A 22,468-nucleotide genomic window follows, 5' to 3' on the forward strand; every position below is an offset into this window, starting at 1 on the left:
AGCGCTCCACCACTTGCCTGGTGGCAACATGCGCCCGATTGAATGCCTCCTGTGGGCCCGGTGCTGGGTAGCTGTACAGCGTAAGTAGCCAGGGCGTACATGGGTAACCGGAGTCACCCAGAACCCACGCATCACGGCCTTCCAGCTCTTGTAGTCTTTGCCATATCCCGGTTTGTCGGATGACATGAGAGTCATGGGCACTTCCGGGAAACTTCGAGTTGAAGGCGAGAATCTCCATGGATGGGCCACATACCACCATCACGTTCAGTGAGTGGAACAATTTGCGGTTCCTATATATCTTCTCACTTCGAGATGGAGGCACAAATGGTACATGGGTGCCATCCACAGCCCCTATCACATTAGGGAAGCCAGCAATTTGATGGAAGGCCTGCTGGCTTCTGCGCAGGGTCTCGGTGGCAAATGTCATGGCCATGAAGTGCCCCTTGCGCCTGAACATGGCCGACGTCACACGCCTCAGGATTCGGCAGAAGGCCGGCTGAGATATTCCAGCAAGTACTGCCACTACTTGTTGGAATGATCCTGAGGCGCAGAAATGCAACACCGCCAGCAGCTGTGTGTGAGGCGGAATTGCTGTCGTGATCCCGTGTAGAGGTTCCAGATCGCTCTGAATTAAGGTGAGCAGATCCAGAATTACATGTGGCGGTAACCGGTACCTAGTAAGTACCTCATCATCGGGCATAGCAAACAGAGTCACCCGTGTGCGATAGATTCTAGCACGTCCTGGCCTCCTTGGGCGACGAGTGGGGAGAGCCGCAAGTGCCCTTAGCCTCCTCTCCATGTAGCGCATCATTGCTTCAGCAACCTATAAAGAAATGAACATAAATACTGATGCACCTATGCACATAATGGCCATATCCCACTACAAATAGATTTGTAGCCTTCAATACGTACAATAGATGGCCGCCCCGTGAAATCCCGCAGATCTATTTGACTCTCTAATGATGACACAATAATATGAACTCAATACACACCGTCCAAAACACACAGATAAAGGTGTCAGCATTTTTTGCCGACATCATGTACTATGAGACATTTCATCTATTGCTGGGACATGTTGTCCTGCAATAGATGAACCCACACAGGTTTAAGACCTGTGAGTGAAATAGTGAACATGTGACATGTTGCAATAATGATACACGCACTTTGCTGGCCCAACAATCTGTAGTCAGTGAGGCAATGGTGCATACATTCATACACTTACATTGTTAATGGATATCATATCTACAAGGAGCATGGAAGAGCTTACCTTAGACCCTGCCAAGTCCAGATCTGGAGACAAATGATTCTAGCAGCAAGTCACTATTTATAGGGCTCTCACATGTGTGGTCTATAACAGTAGAGATGAGTATTGCATGACTTGTGGCCTGGATTATCTAAGGGATTGGGCTACTTTTAGCTTGCAATCAAACGCCACAATACCACAGTAGTCATGAATCAAATGTCATGTCATGCTAGAAAATAGCATGTGTATTGTGCAATAGTCACAGGTGTATCAGAAGATTCTATGCAATGTTAGCATTGGTGACCAGTATTTCATGTCGAACTTTCGCCAGGTTTTACACAATGGAATTTCAGCCACCGTATGCGGCGCGAAAAAACAGCGACGTACGCTCACGCACGGAACGCAGCTGCCGCTGATGTCCGCCAAACAGGATACACAAACAGTATATAAAGGTGTATTAGAAGGTGACAATGTTGTTGCAAACATGTCTGGATCCCAACCAGAGCTGGACCCAGAGCTGCAGCAACTTTTTCACCAGCTGGACTCCAGCACCACCTATGTGCCACTGCACATGCAGGCAGTGGGTAATGAGGAGGCTGCTGGCCCTTCTACAGCAGGGCAAGCTGCACCTGACCATTCTACAGCAGGGCAACCTACACCTGGCCCTTCTGCAGCAGGCCAACCTGCAGCTGGCTCATATGCACCATCAGCAGAATTGTTTGGAACACAACAGGGGATTTCACAAGGTAGTACCATGGCCAGCACTTCAAGTGCAGCGACTGGTGCCAGGGGGCGTGGCCAGGGACGTGGCAAGGGGCGAGCCAGTGCAACAGCGGAACCACCCAAAAAAAATAAGGCATATGAAGCACAGGAGCTGGCCATCCTGGTTCCCCGAGCACGTGATTGGATAGAGTGTCCATCCGAGAAGCTGACACACACACGCAGATGGAAGATTTGGGAACAGATAACGGCAGAGATTAATGAAGTAGCGCCACAAGTTCGTGAGATGGACCATGTGAAGAAGAGGCAAGTTGTTTTGTGATACATGTGGCCAGTAATAGCCAAGTAATGATTGAATTGATGCTTAGATGCATTTTGCAAATGGCCCGTGAGGTTGTTACGATACACATACATTATTGCCATGTTATTTCGTTGAGAGTTAGAGTAGGGTGATTGTGAATGTGTATTGTAACGGTTGATATCATAGTTGCATGTAATATTATATATGGGACATTAATCACATGTTGTAATATGTAGCACAGAGCAATGGCTGCAACAGCTAACATTGGGAGTGACATGTATTAATATGTCAACTTACATTGCAGGTGGCAGGACTTCAAAACCAACCTGAAGAGGAAGATGACCAAGCGGTGGGAACACAGCCAGACATCTGGGGCCGGGCCCATGCCATCAGGGCTAGAGCTCACCCCCCTGGAGGTGATGGCCGAGAGCTGTATATCAGTTGAGGAGATCAGGGGGGTGAGCACGATGGATAGCGAGGCCCCAGCTGAAGTGTTTGCGTCTTTTCTGGAAGGTAAATATTGGTCATGCCATAAACTTGTGCAAGTAATTATCGTAGAATGTCTCCTAATTGTGTATATCTTTTCCCACAGACACCCCACCGCTTGGTGACGACTCTGCTCAGGAGGTGGAGGAGTCCGTGCCACCTGGCCCCAGAGGTAGGCCTGTGCAGCAGCAGGCATCGGCCCAAGCCGATTTGGCCGCCTTGGCCCAGATGCTTGGGGACATCAACCAGCAGGGAGACTTGGCATCAGAACGGGTGCGTAGGACCGAGGAGATCCTGGCGAGCTTGGTCAGCACCCAGCAGTCCATGGCTGCGAGCATGCAGGCCATGGCTGAGTCACATCAGGCCATGGCTGCAAGTGCTTAGGTGCTGGCCGAGCAAGCCACCCGCCAAAATGATCTCCTCCTCCACCATAATGAGCTTATGGTGGAGCTGGTTACCAGCAACAGGGTCCTAATGTCATCCGTTTCTGGTGCATTACCACCCGCAACACTCCCTGCTGGCAGGAGGGGTAGACCAGCCAACCCCTCCACATCATCTGCTCCACCTGCCCCAGCATCTGGCCGTCCCCGAAGAGCTGCTGCACAGGCCAAGGAGCCTACCAAGGCCAAACGTGGTCGGAAATGAACTTGTGGCTGCATTAATCTCCACCGTTATGTGTTCCCAAATCTTCCATTGTGCTGTGTGTGTCAGCTTCTTGTGTCCAATCACGTGCTGAGGGTAACCAGATGAGCCCTTGCTTCATATGTCCTTTGTGGTTCCCCTGTTGCCCTCTTTTGCCTGCCATTACTGTCAGCTGTACTTGAAGTGATGGCCATGGTACTATCTTGTGAAGTCCCCGGTTGTGTTCCAAATGATTCTGCTGATGGTGCATATGAGCCAGCTGCAGGTTGGCCTGCTGCAGAAGGGCCAGGTGTAGGGTGCCCTGCTGTTGAATGGTCAGGTGCAGCTTGCCCTGCTGTAGAAGGGCCAGCAGCCTCCTCATTTCCCACTGGCTGCATGTGCAGTGGCACATAGGAGGTGCTGGAGTCCATCTGTGTGCAATTATATTTGTTTTGTATTATTATTTATTTTGCTGCATTCCTGCCATGTTGTTTATTGTTTGGATGTATTATTTTATGGTCATTGCATCACAGTGGCATTGACTGTGACATGAATATAAATAAATGTGTTTACTTTACCCAAAATGTGTGGTTTCATGAGTACATGTCGAATACACATGTGTATTGATAGTATTAATATTCTGTCATGTCCATTGTTAGCAGTTTGAAAGTGTCTGACAAGTACAGCATATGTGGGGGACTAGTAAGGTTTCCTTGAAGCAGCAATGGTTTCAATTAAAGCACTGACAAGCGGCCTATTAGTGAGTAATGAGTAAAGGAGTAGATTCTATTGGGTTCAGGTGTTAATGGTTGTAGTCATTAGGCGTACGTTCGCCTACCGCATGAACGAGTGGTGTCCGCAAAGCAATAGTACACTTGTGGACACCGCACATTTCTGCCCTTTTTGATCGCGTGCATTCGGAGTGGTTTCCGAATGTACGCCCCCCAACATAAGTGTACTCCCCCGTGTCCGCCCATGTTTCCGCCCCGTTTTGCCCACTTTGAAACTACGCCCATGTGTCATTCCGCATGACGCCCATAATACGCCCCTATTTCCCGACTGATAGCGGTGAACAGTTTTGGACGGGATTTGGCCGAACTGGTACCGAGTCAAGGCGTGGCACATGCGCGTAGCGTTCTCCACGCATGCGCAGACGCCGTAAAGACGCGATCCGAAAGTATGCGGTAAAGTCCGCGTCAATCAGAATAAGGGCCAGTATGTCTCTTTCCTCCATTTTGGAATGCTGGCAGCACGAGCAGCAGGAGCCCCCTCCTCCAAACAGGTGGGAGCCGCTTCTGATTCTCTTTATTGTGGTAAAGGACTATCATTTATAAGGCGTTACAATAAACTTACTCTAAGCACAAAAACAATTGTTCCCTTGCTAGGGTCCATTTAGGATGGTATTTCTTAAACTATGAGCACTGGAAGTATTGTCAGAGTACACATCTACAGCAGCATGAAAGACTCCATAACTCTTTTCTTAATCCATAAACAACTTGAGATAATTTAGTGAAATATTATCTAATTCATAATGAATAAATGTTTGTGTGCATCACTTGTACGACTCTACATGGACATTTAGGGATTAAATAACTCAAATATTTACTATATTGTACCACATATCATACAGCAATCCATGACAATAAACCTTAATAAGCATTAGTCATGTGCTCATGGCCTGCCTAGCAAATTCCCTCTGTGTATAATATCTAGACAGTACAATGTGTTATGCTGCATCAAAGGGTACATGATATGTCAGCTTTTCCTTACAGAGACCAGAAAAATTAATGTAACAATATCAATTTGAATTATCACTGTCAGGAAAACTAAAACCAGTGAACATGTCTAGACTGCTGTATTCTTCAGGATGCTTTGTTCAAAAGTAAACAGCCATATACATAGCTCCCAACTTTTGTAAATGGTTAATCGGGATCTGCCGCGGCAAAGGCATGGCTGTGCCGGAAAAGGGGTGGGGCTAAGGGGCGGGTGGGCTTGACATCTCATTAGCGAACCCTGGTTGCTCTGCATAGAGCAGAGCAGCAGTGATCTCTGGCTAACCCCAACTGCCACCCTCCCTGCCTGCAGGACATAGCCACCTGCGGTAGGAAAAGCCGGACTGTCTGCAAATACTGGGACTGTCCCACTGTAATCTGGACAGTTGAGAAGTGTGCATATATACAACATTTTTAAACAGTTTCCAGGAACCTTCTTATTCGATGGGGTATACTTACTAAAGGTGGATTTTGGACGATATTGGTTTCATGTTAATCTTTATCAATGTTGGGCTTCCAGGGCTTAAACACACATTTACTGACAGATTAATTTTTCTTTTGAATCTTAAATGTTAGAAAATGTGTATTCTAGAACCTGGAAGTCCAACATTAATTAAGATCGATTTTTAAAACCATAAGGTCTTTTTCAAGGTGTCTTGAAAAAGACCTCAAGGACTAATCTATAGGGTACCTTTCGAAAAAGGTAATTTACGGTACAAGGATAATTGTATTACTTGTGTTTAACCTCACCTATTGAATTAATAAATTTGTATGGTTTCACACTATGGTGATTCCTTCGTTGAGATTTTTTGGGGGAGGTAACAGGGAAAGGAAACACTGAGGTAAACCATATGATAGCATCTCAAGAGGATACTATTATAGAGAAAGATAGCAGTAAATCTTCCGTGAACTTATGACTATGATACCTTAGTTTAATTTATATTTGCTTAGTTTTTTACAACCCCTATTATGTTATTTTTACTGAATTGGGCATAAATTACTTTATTCGCATTTTTAAGACCGCTCTATTCTTCAATATATATAAAATTATAAAGCCAAGTGAAAACAGAAAAACCTTATTGAGCATTTGGTCAATACTGACTACAAGGACACTGGCAGGGTCAAACATTTCCCGTTAGTACTTAGAATGAACCCCAGAAATTAGGGACAGTTAGCGTCTATGCACTATTGCTTAAAGCTGGAGAACTCAGAAGAACAATTGTAATAGATGTGTTACAGATCCATCTCCTTGTTGTATACGTCTTTTGAAACACATTAATGTAGATGCAGCTTGGTTTTTTCCTCTTAAAACCAGGTAGACTTAAGATAGATCAGATTTCAAATTAACACGTAAAAACAAGCTATTTTTATTGATCGCCACACAAACATAGAAGCCATTGATGTCTAGCTGGCGTTATTGCCTTTTAAGAGGACACAATAGCATTAAATATTTAAGAAATGTTCAACAAGCACTTTTTCTTTCTGTGGTATATGCTTAGCAGAGCAGTTTTTGTTGTGCTATGGCAGAACTGGAATGTCAGAAACAAAATCTCATCTGGAAAAAAAACCTCAAATTATAAAAAGTGAAGCTGGAATACGTCTATGATTCCTGTGATATGAAAACTTCAGACAGAAAGTCATAGAAGATCAAAATAGAACAGATCTTTAAATATCGCAGTGAAAATTTTTAAATTTAATACAAAGTTGAAAAAAAAATAGCAGCTAATGGCCCAATATTTGAAAAGTGCTTTGGAGCAGCACATGCGTGGTACAATTATGTAGAATCTCTGCTGTGGGGTTGGAGGAAACTGTAGTCATCAAAAAAATAGCTAAATGTTTTTCTGATCAAACAAAAAGGCTCCTTGACGTGCTGAAGAGTGCGTCACTGATGAATAGATCTTTGTGCTAAAATATCTCACTAACTATGCTTTTGATTCTGTTTGACTTTTAGGTAGCCTGCTATTTTGCCTGTTTCAAGGACATTCTTTCTACAATATATTGTAGGAGTAAGTTCAGCAACTTGATTTTGTAATACCCACTTAACATAGAAAAAAAAACATTTAATTTGAAGGTATTACTATTTTTATCACCAAATACATTCTTGATGGGGTGCCGGACGGGTCCCAATCCCAACAGTCATTTAACTGACGTCAGGATCCCGACTGTTAAAACACCAACAGATGGGTTCCCGACCGACACCGGCTATTCTCCCTCGTGGGGGTCCACGACCCCCATAGAGGGAGAATAGAATAGGTGGTGAGTGTAGCGAGCCACTGTGCCCGCAGCGTGGCGAGCGCAGCGTGGCGAGCGCAGCGTGGGAAGCGAAGCGAGCCCGCAAGGGGCTTTGTTGCGCTCGCCATGCTGTCTGAGACCGGCATCGGGCTCATGACTGTCAGGATCCCGACTGTTGGAACCCTATACCACACCCTTCTTAATGTGGTTTTGAGGTTATGATTACAGTTATGTAAATGACGGCATGCATTTATTATTGTTGGGGTACCAATATTTGCTTTTAGCTTCAGACATGGACATACATAGTCATGAGCATGAGCCTAAGCATGAATCATTCATCAGTGGTGGTCGATGGGGAGGCATATAGAGGATCCCTTTCCAGGGAGATATGTGAAGCAGTAGACTGCAGTCTGAAAAAGATGTTAGCTGCCTCCACCAAGGTGTTATCTCCTTACTTTACATTTCAGAGTTTGGTTTATCTGGCATTTTAGCAGAGCCCTCATAGAAATATTTTGTGGTTGTTGCTGCGTAGTGTGAACAGGTTAATCGGGATGAGCGACCCATTTCCCGTTCACACTATGGAGGAGGCAGCGCTTGGAGCAGCGCCAGCTCTAAGCGCCTGCATCCTCCATTGCTCCCGATGACACTCCGACGCTCAATATTGCCGGCCCGCTGCTTATGCAATCTGAACAGACTGCGCATGCAGCGTCGCACCGGGACTGAACCGTTTCAAAGTCCTGGTGCGACCCTGCATTTGCGGACTGAAAGCAGTGTGAGTAGCCTCAGCGGATACCTGAGATTTCTACTGTGGTCCTTCTTTCCTGAGTCCTAGGGATGCTTTGCATTCTGAACTTGGTAAATCTGAAAGTTTTGCAGCCCCACAGATCCTCCTGCTGGTAATGTAGGGACCATAGCTGAAATCTACAATATTTGCTGTGGTCCCTACATGGGTAAGCAAAGAGTGTATTCTGGCAATATTGTTTAGGTGGAGGTGACAATACTCAGGTAAATGAAGGATGAGAGGACTAAAAGCAGAGAGAGTAGTCAAGTTTGACACTGGGAGATAGGGCTTGGAATTCTGAGGACATGATGATGTTAGTGATATTAATGTAGATTTTATAAGAGCTGTGGTGATTTGGGGAGCAAACAAGATGGCAAGGTCTGCTTGGGACATACTGAACTAGGTAGCATTTGGGCAGTAGCAAACACTGGATTTATAGAAAGGGTCTCTTAAATGCTTGATTTTAGGGCGAATGTTGCCACCCCATGAGCATGGCATAACCACAACAAGCTGTAGTCTTTATGCAATACTTCAGACATAACAGTAGACAGGAAAACCCACCTGTGCTAAATTTTCTTTTCTCCGATTTTGGCATCATTCCACAATTCAAGTTTCAAAGTCCATACTTGAGCACAGATGACCAAGTTATTTCTAATTTAAACATCTGTGCTTAAGTATGGATATTAAAAATATACATACATAAATATACATACACAATGTAACCAGTATGAGAGGGTCCTGAGCTTTTTAAGCACAAACACGCCTCCGGGTATCCCGTCTCCCCCCCCCCCCCCCACACACACACACTTCTATTGCATTTGCCTAAGTGCATTATTCAGACCTGATTGCTACAGTGGCATTTAGCACCCTGTGATTAGATAGCCATTGCCCAGTGTGAGTGCAAATATTGCAGGCCTCCGATCAGCTGCAAATCCATTCGAAACTCACTCACCATCAAATGATTTTCACACTGTATGAAGTCTGTGTGTAGCGCAAGACCTACTCTGCCCATACAATAGAAACATGAGAATTAAGGCTAGAACTGACGTCACACATCCTCCCTGAACATGGCAGGGCACATCTGAGTTTCTCCTGACACTCCCACTAAATGGCCGGCTTCCACCCATAAACGCCGGCTTCCACCCATAAACGCCGGCTTCCTATCAATCACCTAATGAACGGCCAGCAATTAAAAAAGTAGCATGATTTTATTGCAGGATGGCCTCGCACATACCCGCTATATTCCGTACGCATGCACAGACATTCAATAATCGCTCCTGCTGCGAATTTGCACCCTTGCAATCAGGTCTGAATAACCCCCTAGTTGCAATATTTATGAGAAACTAACAGAGCGACAGATGGTTACACAAGATAGTACACAAGGCGGAGAGGTCAGGGGAGGAAACGTAGATATGGATGTCAACTTTGCTGTAGAGATAGTACTGTACCTAAAACTTAAGACTAATTGATCTTTTAGTTCTCCAAGAGCATATACTGTATGTACAGTGAGAAAAACATTGGCCTGGGAATCGAGCCATGAGAGACCCAACAGGTAGTGGGAGTGGAAGCATGGATGTGCAGAGATAAATATGTCTGCCATACAGGACACTTCTACACCCGGGACCGACCCCAAACACCCCCGAACCTCAGAGATGTTATAGAAGAGGAGCTCAGTAACAGATAGACGGAAATCAAATATGACTCTCTCTTGCCGCGGCTTAGTAATTTGATTGGTAGGGAGTTAAGCAATCACAGTTCAGAACAGTGTCATGAATGCATTTTGGAGTAAAGGTTTTGTATACAAAGAAGGTCATCAAGTGTCAAAAAACAGCAGATAGAGATCCAGGGGAATGGCTAATGAGATAACTGTTAACTTCTGAAATTTTGTGAAATGTTGGGGAAAGGAGTCCACTGGCCCTTCTGCTCCATGGGAGGTGTATGCCTTCCCTGGGCTCTCCTTAGGACAACTGACAAATGTGTCTTTAAAGGTGGAAACATGTGCCAGAGGAGAGACAGGTCGAATAGGTGATCTAGTGGTGGGCATGCAGTGCAGGAAAAAATATTAAGAGGCAGGAAGTAGGGTGAGATGTATTGATATATATTTTGTGTATTTGTTTTGGATGTCACAATACAGACACAGCAGATGTGAACATAACTGTTAGGCCACACAGGGAGTCCTTAACTGCTTAGGATGCTGGGTATATTGGTGAACAGCATTAACAAAATATGCAGGAAATTGTAATACATTGGATAACAGTGGTATCCAGCAGTAACACAGCATTGGATCTGAATCAGATCTGGATCAGATAGCTCATCTTAGGAGCTAAGTTGCAGCACTGCCACACTCTTAAGGGGCCTACACATGAGGAGATTTTGCTGAGCGATCTGAGCAATGTAAAACGCTGAGATCGCTCAGCGTACATCACTGCACAGCGATGTATGCTGAGCGATTTGTCAGGGCCAGTATTCAACATGAGTAGCAGTGTTAATTTCCTGTGATTGATGGCTTTTCGGGGAGGGGGTGGGGCTAAAGATGCAAAACGCATAAATTCACCCCGCCCCCTCCTCGAAGACCCACGAAATGCGGGATTTGCAGTACGGGGGGGGGGGGGCTTGATGATGTCTACATCAGGAACCCCCCGGAGTGCTGCTGACAGTCTCCTCTCTAGGCTTTTCCGGGAGAGGAGACTGGAGACTTTAAAAGAAGGCAACCCTGGCTTGAGCGCACTGCTCTCTAAAAAAAGTTGTGATAGATGCTCATTGTCTATTGTCAGTTAATATACATGATTGCCAAATGTCCACAATTTACACTGCTATTCTATTTTTATTTTTTTAATGGCCCTGTAATGCAAATAATTTCCAAAACACTGTAGTTTGTAGTGCACCAATGTACGGTCAGACAGTACAACACTTTACATGCATCAACTCAAGAGAAAACCGTCCCTGCAAAAATGTTTAAATATAAACAAAAATGTTTAAATACACTTATTATAAATAACATTTGCAGCAGGTGAAGAGCACAAAAATCTACACAAAAAATCAGGGGTTTAAAAAGAAATATACTACTTCTGGCTTCAGCATTCTTTAGGTATTAATAATACATCAATTTATACATTGTATGACAGATTCACAAAAATTTTATGAACATGTAGATTAAATAGCTTTTACATAAATAACTGGAATAGGTGGAAGGAAAGCATAATCCTAGCAGTGCTGGTGACAGCAATTTAAGGCATAACTTCATGCAATCATACTGTATACATATATCCCTAATACAAGACAACAAACTGCAAAGCTGTGCCTGAAAGAAGCACTTCTAAATTACTAGAGCACTGATAAAATGTCCACATTTTAAAAAAGCGACTGAAATGTCTTAATTATGCATTTTATTTCTTTATTGCAATATATTAAAAAACCCAGTCACGTTTCCTACTTAAATACACATGTAAATATGCTCTTGTTAACTCTTTTCTGATTGGCCCACGCAATCACTTTGCCTTTTTCCATAAGCTAGTTTAAATAGCACCGTAGTTGTATAAATGGGCTGAAGGCCAATCAGTTCTCATCATAATCAGTACTAGCTGACCCAAAAGGGATTCCCAGAGGTGAATGTAGGGGTTAGGCTGCCTGACATTATTGGTCACCATCATATAATGTTAGGGTTTCCAGACAAACCTCACTCTCTCCACCACAATTTATTGACCATTGCCCCCCTCTTCCCTCACCAGTTATAAAAAAAATATGTTGCAATGACAAAAACAAAGAAAAATATCACGTGACCTCGTCTGTCCATTATCCTACCAGGGCTTCCATGCATGTAAGCATGCACTGCTGCCCCGCCCCCCCAGCAAGTGACACCCTTATGCACATGCCTTACGTGTCCAGTGGGAAATCCACCACTGGAGATTCCCTGGTACTTAGTATCAACTCTTTGACCACTTGACACCCCTGATCACGGGACAGCTTCTCCAATTATCACTCAGACACAAAGTACAAAATTATTTTAGATGATAACACAATCAGGGCCATAAGGAGGGCTGTGTGGCCAGTATGGCTGCACAGGGTGTAATCCATTTCCCGGTGGGCCGCCCCAAAACTCATTAAAAGGGGGCCGGCCGTGCTCCCACTTGGGCTGGATGGGCCGCGGGCCGTGGTGTCAGTGAGACCTGCAGGCCAGGGCAACAGGCAGCTGCTGTACGGAAGATGACAGCACTGCAGCATGGTGTCTACATGGAGACTACATCTCCCAGGCTGCCCCGGGCCCACTGCTGCCCCGGAAGATCACAGCAGCATGGTGTGTGCAGGGGGCTGCCCCCAACTCCCAGGCATAGTGTAGCGCGGCGGCTGGCTCCCGGGGCATGGACCATGTCGCAGTGCAAGCAAACGAAACCCCAGCACCTGGACTCAAAGGGGCTGCAGCAGCCCCAGCAGGCATACGGTGAGTTCACGGGGGACATTGGGAGGGGAGGAGGAGGCGGGGGGAGCGGGCTGAACTGACCCACTGCAGGGCTCCCTTTCAAGGACTCTGAGTGGGATAATCCCCCCCCCCCCCCGCCCCTGAAAGCATATACCGGATCTCCTGTATAAGTACGCTGTGGTCTAAATGGGCCAACCCATTCTTATCTGCCAGTAAGTTATCCTTTAGCATGTAAACTGTTGATGTCAGGAGCCTCCTTTCTCTTCTTCTCATCTCTGCTCTATAGATGCCACCAGTGTTCCTTGTCTCTTAAGTCCCCTTTAGCATTTCTGATGCTGAATGAGGACTCTTACAGTTCGTCTGATACAGGCTCGATGAGTGATGAACAATCTTCCTCTTTCGGAGAAGCCGCAATTTTCCCTACAAGATACACTAAGTTGCCCTCAACTTATCCTGTGACCTCATCCAAACAAACAGTAATGACATATCATTAGTTGAAGATGGTTATTAATGCATACTGCCTAGATTTATTTATGATATGAATCTTTCTTGTGTAATGAATCTGACTTTTTTCGCCGATACTATACCCAAACTTCCATCAGGACTTATATTGTAATCAAGGACAATTGAATAGACACTGTATGCTTTCACGTGTATTTAGAGAGATAAGTGCTTTAACTTACTCTTTACATTGATTATACTGTATGCATGGTTGGTTCAAAGTGAAGACTGCATTAGATGACATGTTAACGATCATCTATAAACCGCAGAACACAATTTGTAGTCCAGTCTTTAACTTTGCAGCAATGCAATCAATGTACAGTATCGCCATTATTTAACAGCTGTAAGTAGCTGCTGTTTGTATAGCAAGTATTGTGCAGTTAGGCAAGTAACCCTTTGAGTACCAACATCTCTGTGAAAGATGTTCAAAATATCTGCAAAAAATGCCAGCGCCGGTCACATTTGTTATATTAATTTAGTTTCTTATATAGTGCTGCATATTCCGTTGCACTTTACAATTGTAAACAATTATATAAACTGAAATAAAAAATGTTCTGTTAAAAAAAGATTATGGGTGAAATGTTATAGGATGAGAGATTCAGAAAGTGAGAGATTTGGTAAGAAATCTCCAGTTTTTTTTTAAAGTGGCAATCATTTATACTGCATAACCAGTTTGATTTTGCAGTGTAAATGATTGCCGCTTTTAAAAAGAACCCTGGAGATTTCTCTCACTTTCTGCTTCTCTCATCCTATTACATTTCATCCCATATTTACTACATAAGGTATATATTACAGATCATCATGATGAATACAAATGCTTGCTTGTCAATTTTCACACCTATTTTGACAAATTCACTTGGCACTCAAAGGGTTAAGAATAGGTTTGTAAGGACATAAAAAAATTGTTATTTTCTCACAGTTAAAAACAGCCCTGAAACAAGAGTCCTACTGAGGAGAGAGTCTACAATCTAGTGGGAAAAGATCACAGATTAGAAGTGAGGAACGAGTGTGGCTCAGATTGGAGAATGGGACAGTTGTAAGGGTGTGAGCACTGTATAGGGTAAGACCCAGGGCTATTTTTGTGCAGGCTCTAGCAGGAACTGTGGCCCTTATTCTAGTTCACTCTTTCTGACAAAATATTTCTTAGATGGACAAAACCATGTGCACTGCAGGTGAGGCAGGTGTAAAACCCCACCCAAATCTAATTATCTCTGCACAAGTAACACCTGCCTCACCTGCAGTGCTCATGGTTTTGTCCATCTAAGAAATATTTTGTCAGAAAGAGTGAACTAGAATAAGGGCCACAGTTCCTGCTAGAGCCTGCACAAAAATAGCCCTGGTAAGACCTAATAAATAGGTGGGCTAGCTGCAGTGTTGGGAAACATTCATATACAATATAGGCTATATAAGATACATGCAGATAACATACAGTGCATTTCCAGGTTAACTACCAAGGTTTTATCTATGCTTGGCATTAAGGGGCTCAACTATATTCTCTTCCCCACACTGGGGTTTATTCTAGTTCATTCTTTTTGACAAAATCCTTCTTAGATGGACAAAACCATGTGCACTGCAGGGGGGCAGATGTAACATGTGCAGATAGAATTAGATTTGGGTGAGTTATTTTGTTTCTGTGCAGGGAAAATCTAATTCTCTCTGCACAAGTTACATCTGCCCCACCCGCAGTGCACATGGTTTTGTCCATCTAAGAAGGATTTTGTCAGAAAGAATGAACTAGAATAACCCCCACTATTTTAGCGTATACATTCATAGCAGAAGAAACATTGGGGTAAATTTACTAAGATGGGAGTTCTAGTTCACATGTGATGTTTCTATGTGGAACCAATCAGAATCTGCTTCTTATCTATTTAACATCCCATGTAAAATAGAACTCCCATCATCTGGACGGGTATGGTTCATAGGGTTGACAGCACTAAGGTTGACATTCATTGGGTCAACCACTGAAGGGTCGACAGTCAAACAGTCAAAAGGTCGACATGATGTTGACCTAGCCCATGATAACCTAATTCTTTTGTCGACCTAAGCCCATGTCACCCTTCCCATGTGTTGACCTTGGCTCATGTCGACCTTCAGTTGTTGACCCAATGCATGTCACCTTAGTGCTGTCGACTTAATGACCTTATACGATCTGGGCTGACTGCTGATCATCACAGGACTAATGCCTATCAGCAGATCCTTGCATTCATGCACTCCACAACAGAAGTGAGATTGCAGAGATGTCATAACACTATTGAGATGAGTAGAAGTGAGAAGCATGGCAAACAACCCGTGACATTTCCGTATAGAGGAAATAGAAAAGCATTCTGCGGATCAATACAATCCTTACACAACCTTTATGAGAGCATCTGGATAATTAGTCAGATATTATCCTGTTTATTGCTTCTTCTATGACCGGGGGGAGCTTGAGTTTCTTTTGCTTTTTCATCACAAATCCAAATTGGCTTTTTGACTCATTTGAACAACTCATTGTTCACTTATTGTTTATCAGGATTAGAATATTGGTTTGCTGTATTTAACAAGTTCACAGGGGAAGGATGATGAGCAGGACCCTATAGAGACTGGCCAGCCATGTGTTAGTGCTGTCTCACATTGTACCCTGCGGGTAGAAATTCCTGCTTCAGGATGCACAACTCTTCCTTGTTTTACCTCAAAATGTGTATTTTATTTATAAAAGTTACAGCACAACGTACTACGTAATATACTTTATTGGTGGCTATGGGGCATATGTACTAAGCTTTAGAGAGAGATAAAGTGGAGAAATGATAAAGTAACAGCCAATCGGCTTCTTTCATTTTTCAAAAACGCCTTTATCATGGCAGTTAAAAGCTGATTGACTTCCCTACTTTATCAGTCTCCAAGGCTTAAGGTCTGTACACACGGTGCAATTTACTTTCTAGTCGATCCCGATTCGATCAGGATGAAATCGCATGTACAGTGAACACATTTCAGTTTGGACAATATAGTACAGATCTTGCCTGCACGTCTATTTTTCATTTCGATTTTGGCGCCACGGATGCGTTTGATTTCCATTTAATTTCGATTTGCCCTATTAGTACTGTACTTATGAAATCACCTAACACACCATATGCCTTCCATTATGCTGCATCCAAAGAGAATGCCGAGGCTGGCTGTGGAAGTGAATGCTATACCTTTCATGTCACTGAGTCCTTTCTGTCATTTCGGTTTTCTTACTGTAATGTAGGGTACACATTTGGCCTCAAAAAAAAAACCTTCAGATACAATCTTGACCGATTGTATGTAAATTGGGCATGTTTGGGGCCATTTCTGATCCGATGCGCGGCCCCGTGGGTTGTTTGCTCGTTTTTTCAGATCCTACCTGCAGCAGGTAGGATTTGAAAATGATCCCTTCAACTGGGTACCAATCGAGATTGGATCAGGAGCACATCGTATGCAGATTGTGCACAGATCGTGTGCTCCAACAGATCGCGAGACGATCGTAAGATCGTCTCACGATCTGCTCCCGATCTCAGTCGTTCTGGTGTGTACCAGGCATAACAGTATCCACACACATAATTGGCAATATTTGAAATATTTTCGCTGCTGAGCTCATCACCATTCACATGTATTGTCTTTGTTGAAAATGGAGCACAGCTATTCGCATCATATCCTGTTATCTGATTAATATTTTTATACATTTTATATTCTCCCCTTCAATAAACACCAATTTAAGAAAAAAGAATAAAAAATAGGAGCTGCGTCTAAGAAGCAGACAGCTGGCAACTATGCATACAGTTAACTCCCATTACGGTCTTATCTTGCAGCAGCACCCTGAGTAGTAGGGATAAGGTGCAGGAGCTAACAGGAGACTGTCCAGACAAATATTTAGAGCAACACAGCAGATGCTTTAGGGACTCTCTATCACATTTACATTATGAGAATAAACATAGAGTATTATAAGAACTAGGCGGAAACAATGCAATCCTTGAATGAATGATTAAATGATGTCATACAAATAGTTAAAAGTCATGTTTGTGAAACCCATACAATAAAATACTGAGGAGAATACACATGCTGAGATGTGTGCTAAGCGTTTTTGCGAAGCTATTTAGGGTAGGTGATTTCCCGATGCCTAGATTGCGCATAGAGAGCCCATACACATGCAGCGATGTGTGCTAAACGATTTTTACTTAAGCAAAAACAGCGTTTGGATGACATAGATCACTATCGCTCATTCTGTACACACAGAGAGATTTGCAGTCACTTGCTAAGCAATTTGACTAGATTTTGACTGCATGCACTGACTTAACTAGTGGGCGATAGTGACGTGCGGGACCCCGCATCGCCATTGCTCGGGGGCTTACACACGGAGCAATCTGTGCTTACTTTCTAAGCGATCTAGTCAAATCGCTTAGAAAAGAGCACAAAATTGCTCCGTGTGTATGCCCCTTAACACTTACAAGATAATATGTGAAAGATATTTACTGTACAGGCTTATAGTAATGGTAACAATCGTTGATCATAGTGGGGATCTCAGATTGTGTTATAGTATACAGTATACTGCATTGGTTACCCCATTTTCCTCGGTGCTCCCTTTATGCACCCATCATTGTCAGATTAAAATTCTACGCAGGTATGTCTGTGATACTTAGGTCTGAGTCATGCAACCTCTTGTTATAAAGTACCTCACAGTATATAGAGGTCAAGGTAAAGCACCTTTAGAACAGGTGTATAAAGCAAAATGTAAAGAGAACTGTAATTGGTATCGGGACATATTCAGGAAAAGAACCCTTTTTGGCAAACATTGTTATTTGTAGGCTTTTCTAGAGCAAAATGTCTATATATTGGCAATTTGTACTCAATATTGTATTTACAGACTGTAGACTTTTACCTAGATCTTATGTTTGTCAATGCAATTACTTGACTATGCTCAGAATGAAAATCCATCAGATCTGGCTAAATATGTATCTGTATAAGTGAGTGTAAGCATACAGTATAAGTACATGGAGATCAATGGATTAAAAAAATAATAATTCCATGGGCACTGGTACACTACAACACCTATCATGACATGATTATTATGTGTTTATTATACGTTTATTTCTGTAGCCCCAGTGTAGTCTTTTGCACTTTACAACTATAATGTAATGTTTGCATTTTACCTATTCCTACTCAGTAAACGGATCTATAACGTCTGGAAGCAAATGAATTGCATCTAATATAACGATAAAAAGGAAATATTCTTTGCAGGTGAAAAATATTGAAAAATATCCTGGGGGATAAAAATTCAGGGAGAATTTTTCAACACCTAGACCTGTCCCAGGAAATTGTGCACGGTTAATTCATTAATGCAATTTCGACTGTACTTGTGAGTCAAAATTGCATTAATGCAACTCAATCAGGGCTCATATACTGTGTCATACTGTATAAGGCTCAACTATGCACAGGTTGTTGGGATTCAGTGCAGAACATATCCAGCCTTTTATAAAGGAACATATTGCTAACTAATCATGCACCTATAGTATCAAGACAGAAGGGACTTATATATGCCACAAAATTCATCTAAAAGTGACATAGAGGTAGCCCTAGTTGTCACCTCTGATGTTATCACTACATGTGCATTTCCTAGGACAATATTTGTAAGAATAGCTTTCCGCTAATCACGTCAGGCTCATGGCAGTAATCAATATAGAATGAATCATAGATATTGCATTAAGATTGTATGTACTAAACAAATCAGAGGTGCAAATCAAGAATCACTTGCAGGCATTAAGTACAAGTAATCATTAAACTGGAAAGCACTACCAGAAAACAGCAATTTGTTTAGATTTCTACTGTATATAACATTGCTTACAGGATCATCCTGGAGCATCATATTGCATATATACCATACTGAATGTCTTCATGTTAAAATGCTAACAAGGGAAGGATAGCATTTTGTTATTAAAGCATAGTGCTGTGTTCATTTTTCACATTAAAGTGGTAATGAGTCTTTTAAGGCTACAAAGTAGCACAGATAGGTGTTTGTCCTTGGAATGCTGCAAAACTCTAAAGAAACAGCAGAGGGTTATATGGGTCAAAATCCAAAACAGGAAATGAAAGAAGCTCCTAGAGTAGGGTTACAGAGTTTACTAAAGAAAGGTTAATGAATATTTCTGAGAAATACATCTTCAGGTACTACAAATTAAGATTTGGATTCTTAGGCAATAAGATTTATCTAGGAAAAATATATCAAAGAAAAATAAATGAAAAAAACAAAAACTGTCCCGCTGCCATAAGCCTAAATTCATCTTTCAGCCTAGCTGACAACTCTTAGTCATCAAGCAAACCAGGAACTGACTGACCACACATAGCCTGGAGCTATGTTACAGATGTTGATCTCAGCAAGCAATTCTTAAGAGAGGTTAAGCAAAGCGCACCCAGTAACAAAACTTATTGTTTATTTATGTCTAATATCGTATTTAATTCAAAATTAACCAACATATCCAGACGCTTTTAACCAGCATTAAATGTTCATGACTTAATGAAATCGTACCCATAAAAAAGAAAATTAGGATTACAAACTCTTCGTTTACCATCTACTACCTTTCCTCATGCACACAGTGTGTTGGAACTTTGCTTTATACTGTATAAAACTAAATGTGCAAGCGCTGATATCTAAATTTAAAGCACCATATACAGTATTTAATCTGAAATAGCTTAATGATTTTTAAACAAAATGTTAAGGTGTAACATCATTTTTGTTGTACATTTTAATATGTCATAGAGTTACAAGAGCGAATTAAACTAACAAAGTATAACTGTAATTACTACAGTATATGCATTTCCAATGAAAAACCTAACAGTAATATGGAATAATTGCTTTTCATATTTACAAATCAATGCATAATATTGTTTGTTATAAAACAAGAACTGGGCTAAATTCATCAGTAATTAAGCTATAAGGGATACATGATGGTTCTTAAGATAAAGTATCCGCGACTGTAATATCTATTTGGAGAAGAACCATTGTTTAATTTTACATTTTGTATATCATTATTTGGAGTGTTGTTCCACAATAAAGCAAGGGAAGTAATTATACAACTCTCCACTGAATATTCCATAGCTTTCTATTGTATGCCTGGGCACAGAAGCATTACTGTCTGCATATCCTAGAACAATTGAGAGTGTTCTCTGAAATATTAATGTTCTGCAAAATGACTGCTAATCTGTTTATTCATTTTTTTTTTTAATTGTGGTAAAAGTTGTTACACTTCAGGCTGCAGCAGGATTTTTAAGAGATCAGAAAATATTCCAAATATGTAACACTTTCAAATGACTGTAAACATTGCACTCTGGAAGATGATCTACAGTAGGTAGGATGTCAGAAATCTGTATTAAAGTAGTGTTCTCCAAGTGTCCAGAGTGAAACAAGGCTTGCAGTCCTGTGCAGTAAGTACCAAATAAGTGACATGCACACAAAGTATACATACTGTACTGTACATACAGTACTGTATAGTTAGTGTGCCATGAATCATGCAATCGCTACTGCTACACATCACCCTGCAGGAAAAGAGAAAGCCTGGGGAGATCTGTGCAATTTATCATGAGCAATGAATGAAGGCGATGATTTGGAGAAGATAACTACTAAGGAAACGCTGAGGAGGATTTCCCTAACATATAAAAAATTAACTTCAATAGCCTGACCTCAGTGACAGTCAGATTGGCAATATAGATGGGGTGGGGGAGATACTGTATACAGCTGATCCATACATACACAGTGATCACTGACAGAACACACATACTGTATCATTGTTGCTTTCACTCAGCCAGTAATGTCACATGGTAGTCATACAGGAGCTTAGTGTCACTCACCCACAAGAAGGCACACTGGCAGGAGCAATCTGAAGATGAGCCCACACACCACCTCTGATGCCATCACCTCTGGGACGTCTCGTGCACGGGAGAGAGAAAGCAGAGAGAGCACTTTGCGCCGCTTATTAAATGTCCCGCAGCTCTCTGTCCCCCCAGGGCATAGGTGCACTCAGTAAGGGGTAAGCAGAGGACATGACCCCCCAAACTTATTACACTCTGACTTTGGTCCAGTCCAACATCTCTCAGTCAGTCCGAGTTGCGCGAAGAGAAGTAGAGAGACTGCACTTTCTTCCTGCAGCCTCTCACTCCCGGCCTCATGCAGCATGAGTACAGGAGGCGAGCTGGCAATGGGGATCTGTATGTGGTGCCCGGGAGGTGGCTACAGTGACAGACGGACAGACAGGACCTGCTGCTGGGATCATAGGAGTCTGCTGCTGCACCGTTCCTCTCTTTCCCTCTGCTGTCCTGACCCTTTCCTCCCAGTCTGTCTGTCAGGGCTAGCTGGGTCCCACCTCCAAACTTTAACCCTTTATCCCACAGCTGCAGAAATGCACGCAGCACTTACTGAGCTGCTGGAGATACAGTAGGCTGAGCACAGGTTAGCTGCTAACCGCTCATGACAACTGTTACTTCACCAGCCTACAGGTCAGTAATACATGCATTGAGTTATGAACTACACAAATATCAGGATAAAATAGTGCAATAGGACAGTGGGGCAAAACCAGAAAAGCTAAAAAAAAAAAAAAAAAAACAGCACACTATCCATTGTCCCACATGAATAATGCTATATCTACTATCACTTACCAACAACAAGGCAGATTGGGAGAAGTAATCTGAAGATTAGCCCACAAGCAACTTCTGATGCCATCACTTCAGGTGTTTTATAAAGCTGGATTCAAGGAGAAAGCAATGCAAAAAGCAGTATGGCCCAGCTGTTATTCTTCCATAACCTCTAAGTCCACACAAGGGCAGAGCTAACACCACTTAGCATGGCTTCGGAGCAGGCAATAAGCAATGTCCTTGCATCTTCTGGACATCAAATTCCAAACAGATGAGGGTCTCTGCTGCTGTTTCCTTGTACCCTCTTGGAGCAGGTTAGCTGGCGTTGCTCACTGTAAGGAGTAATCATCTTTTCCCAAAACAGAACATCAGGACTTGTTCTAAATTGATATGTACAGTCTAATTTGTGTCTATAAAATACTTGTTTTTCTTATATTCCAGACAAACTATGGTTTCCAAATACATCAGACAATCTCCATCCACAATCCCCCCGGGGAACCAATTCTGAGTGGCAAAATGGTTAGAAGATTCATCCCTAGAAGCTGCTGTGTCTCATTGCAGTACAGAAGGTGGTGGCTGCTCTCTAGGCTCCAAGAGATGTTGCAATGTCACTAGATAACAGACACTCCTCATCACACTGCACTGCCCTGGCCTGACAGGCTGTTGTCTGTGGCACACTCTACCACCTCCACCACCTCAATGAAACTTTGCAGACCCCGCCTCATACCAGCAGATTGAACAGCCAATGGGGAATTAGGGCCTGAACAATGTTGTCCAATCA

General features: G+C 42.7%; 1 protein-coding gene across 6 annotated transcripts in view; it reads right to left on the reverse strand.

Annotated features, from left to right (window-relative positions):
* PIEZO2 (piezo type mechanosensitive ion channel component 2) overlaps nucleotides 1-21,350 on the reverse strand; it is a 360,808-nt gene extending 339,458 nt beyond the window's left edge. For all 6 annotated transcript variants that reach the window (XM_083187662.1, XM_083187660.1, XM_083187659.1 and 3 more), the window contains exon 1: nucleotides 20,908-21,350. In XM_083187662.1, the coding sequence (XP_083043788.1) occupies nucleotides 20,908-20,971 (64 nt within the window). In that variant the 5' untranslated portion in view covers nucleotides 20,972-21,350. The remainder of the gene's footprint in view (nucleotides 1-20,907) is intronic.
* Between the last annotated feature and the right edge of the window lie 1,118 nt (nucleotides 21,351-22,468).

The sequence above is a fragment of the Crinia signifera genome, chromosome 5 (genome assembly GCF_055691185.1).
Source record: "Crinia signifera chromosome 5, ASM5569118v1, whole genome shotgun sequence".
Classification (NCBI taxonomy): Eukaryota; Metazoa; Chordata; class Amphibia; order Anura; family Myobatrachidae; genus Crinia; species Crinia signifera.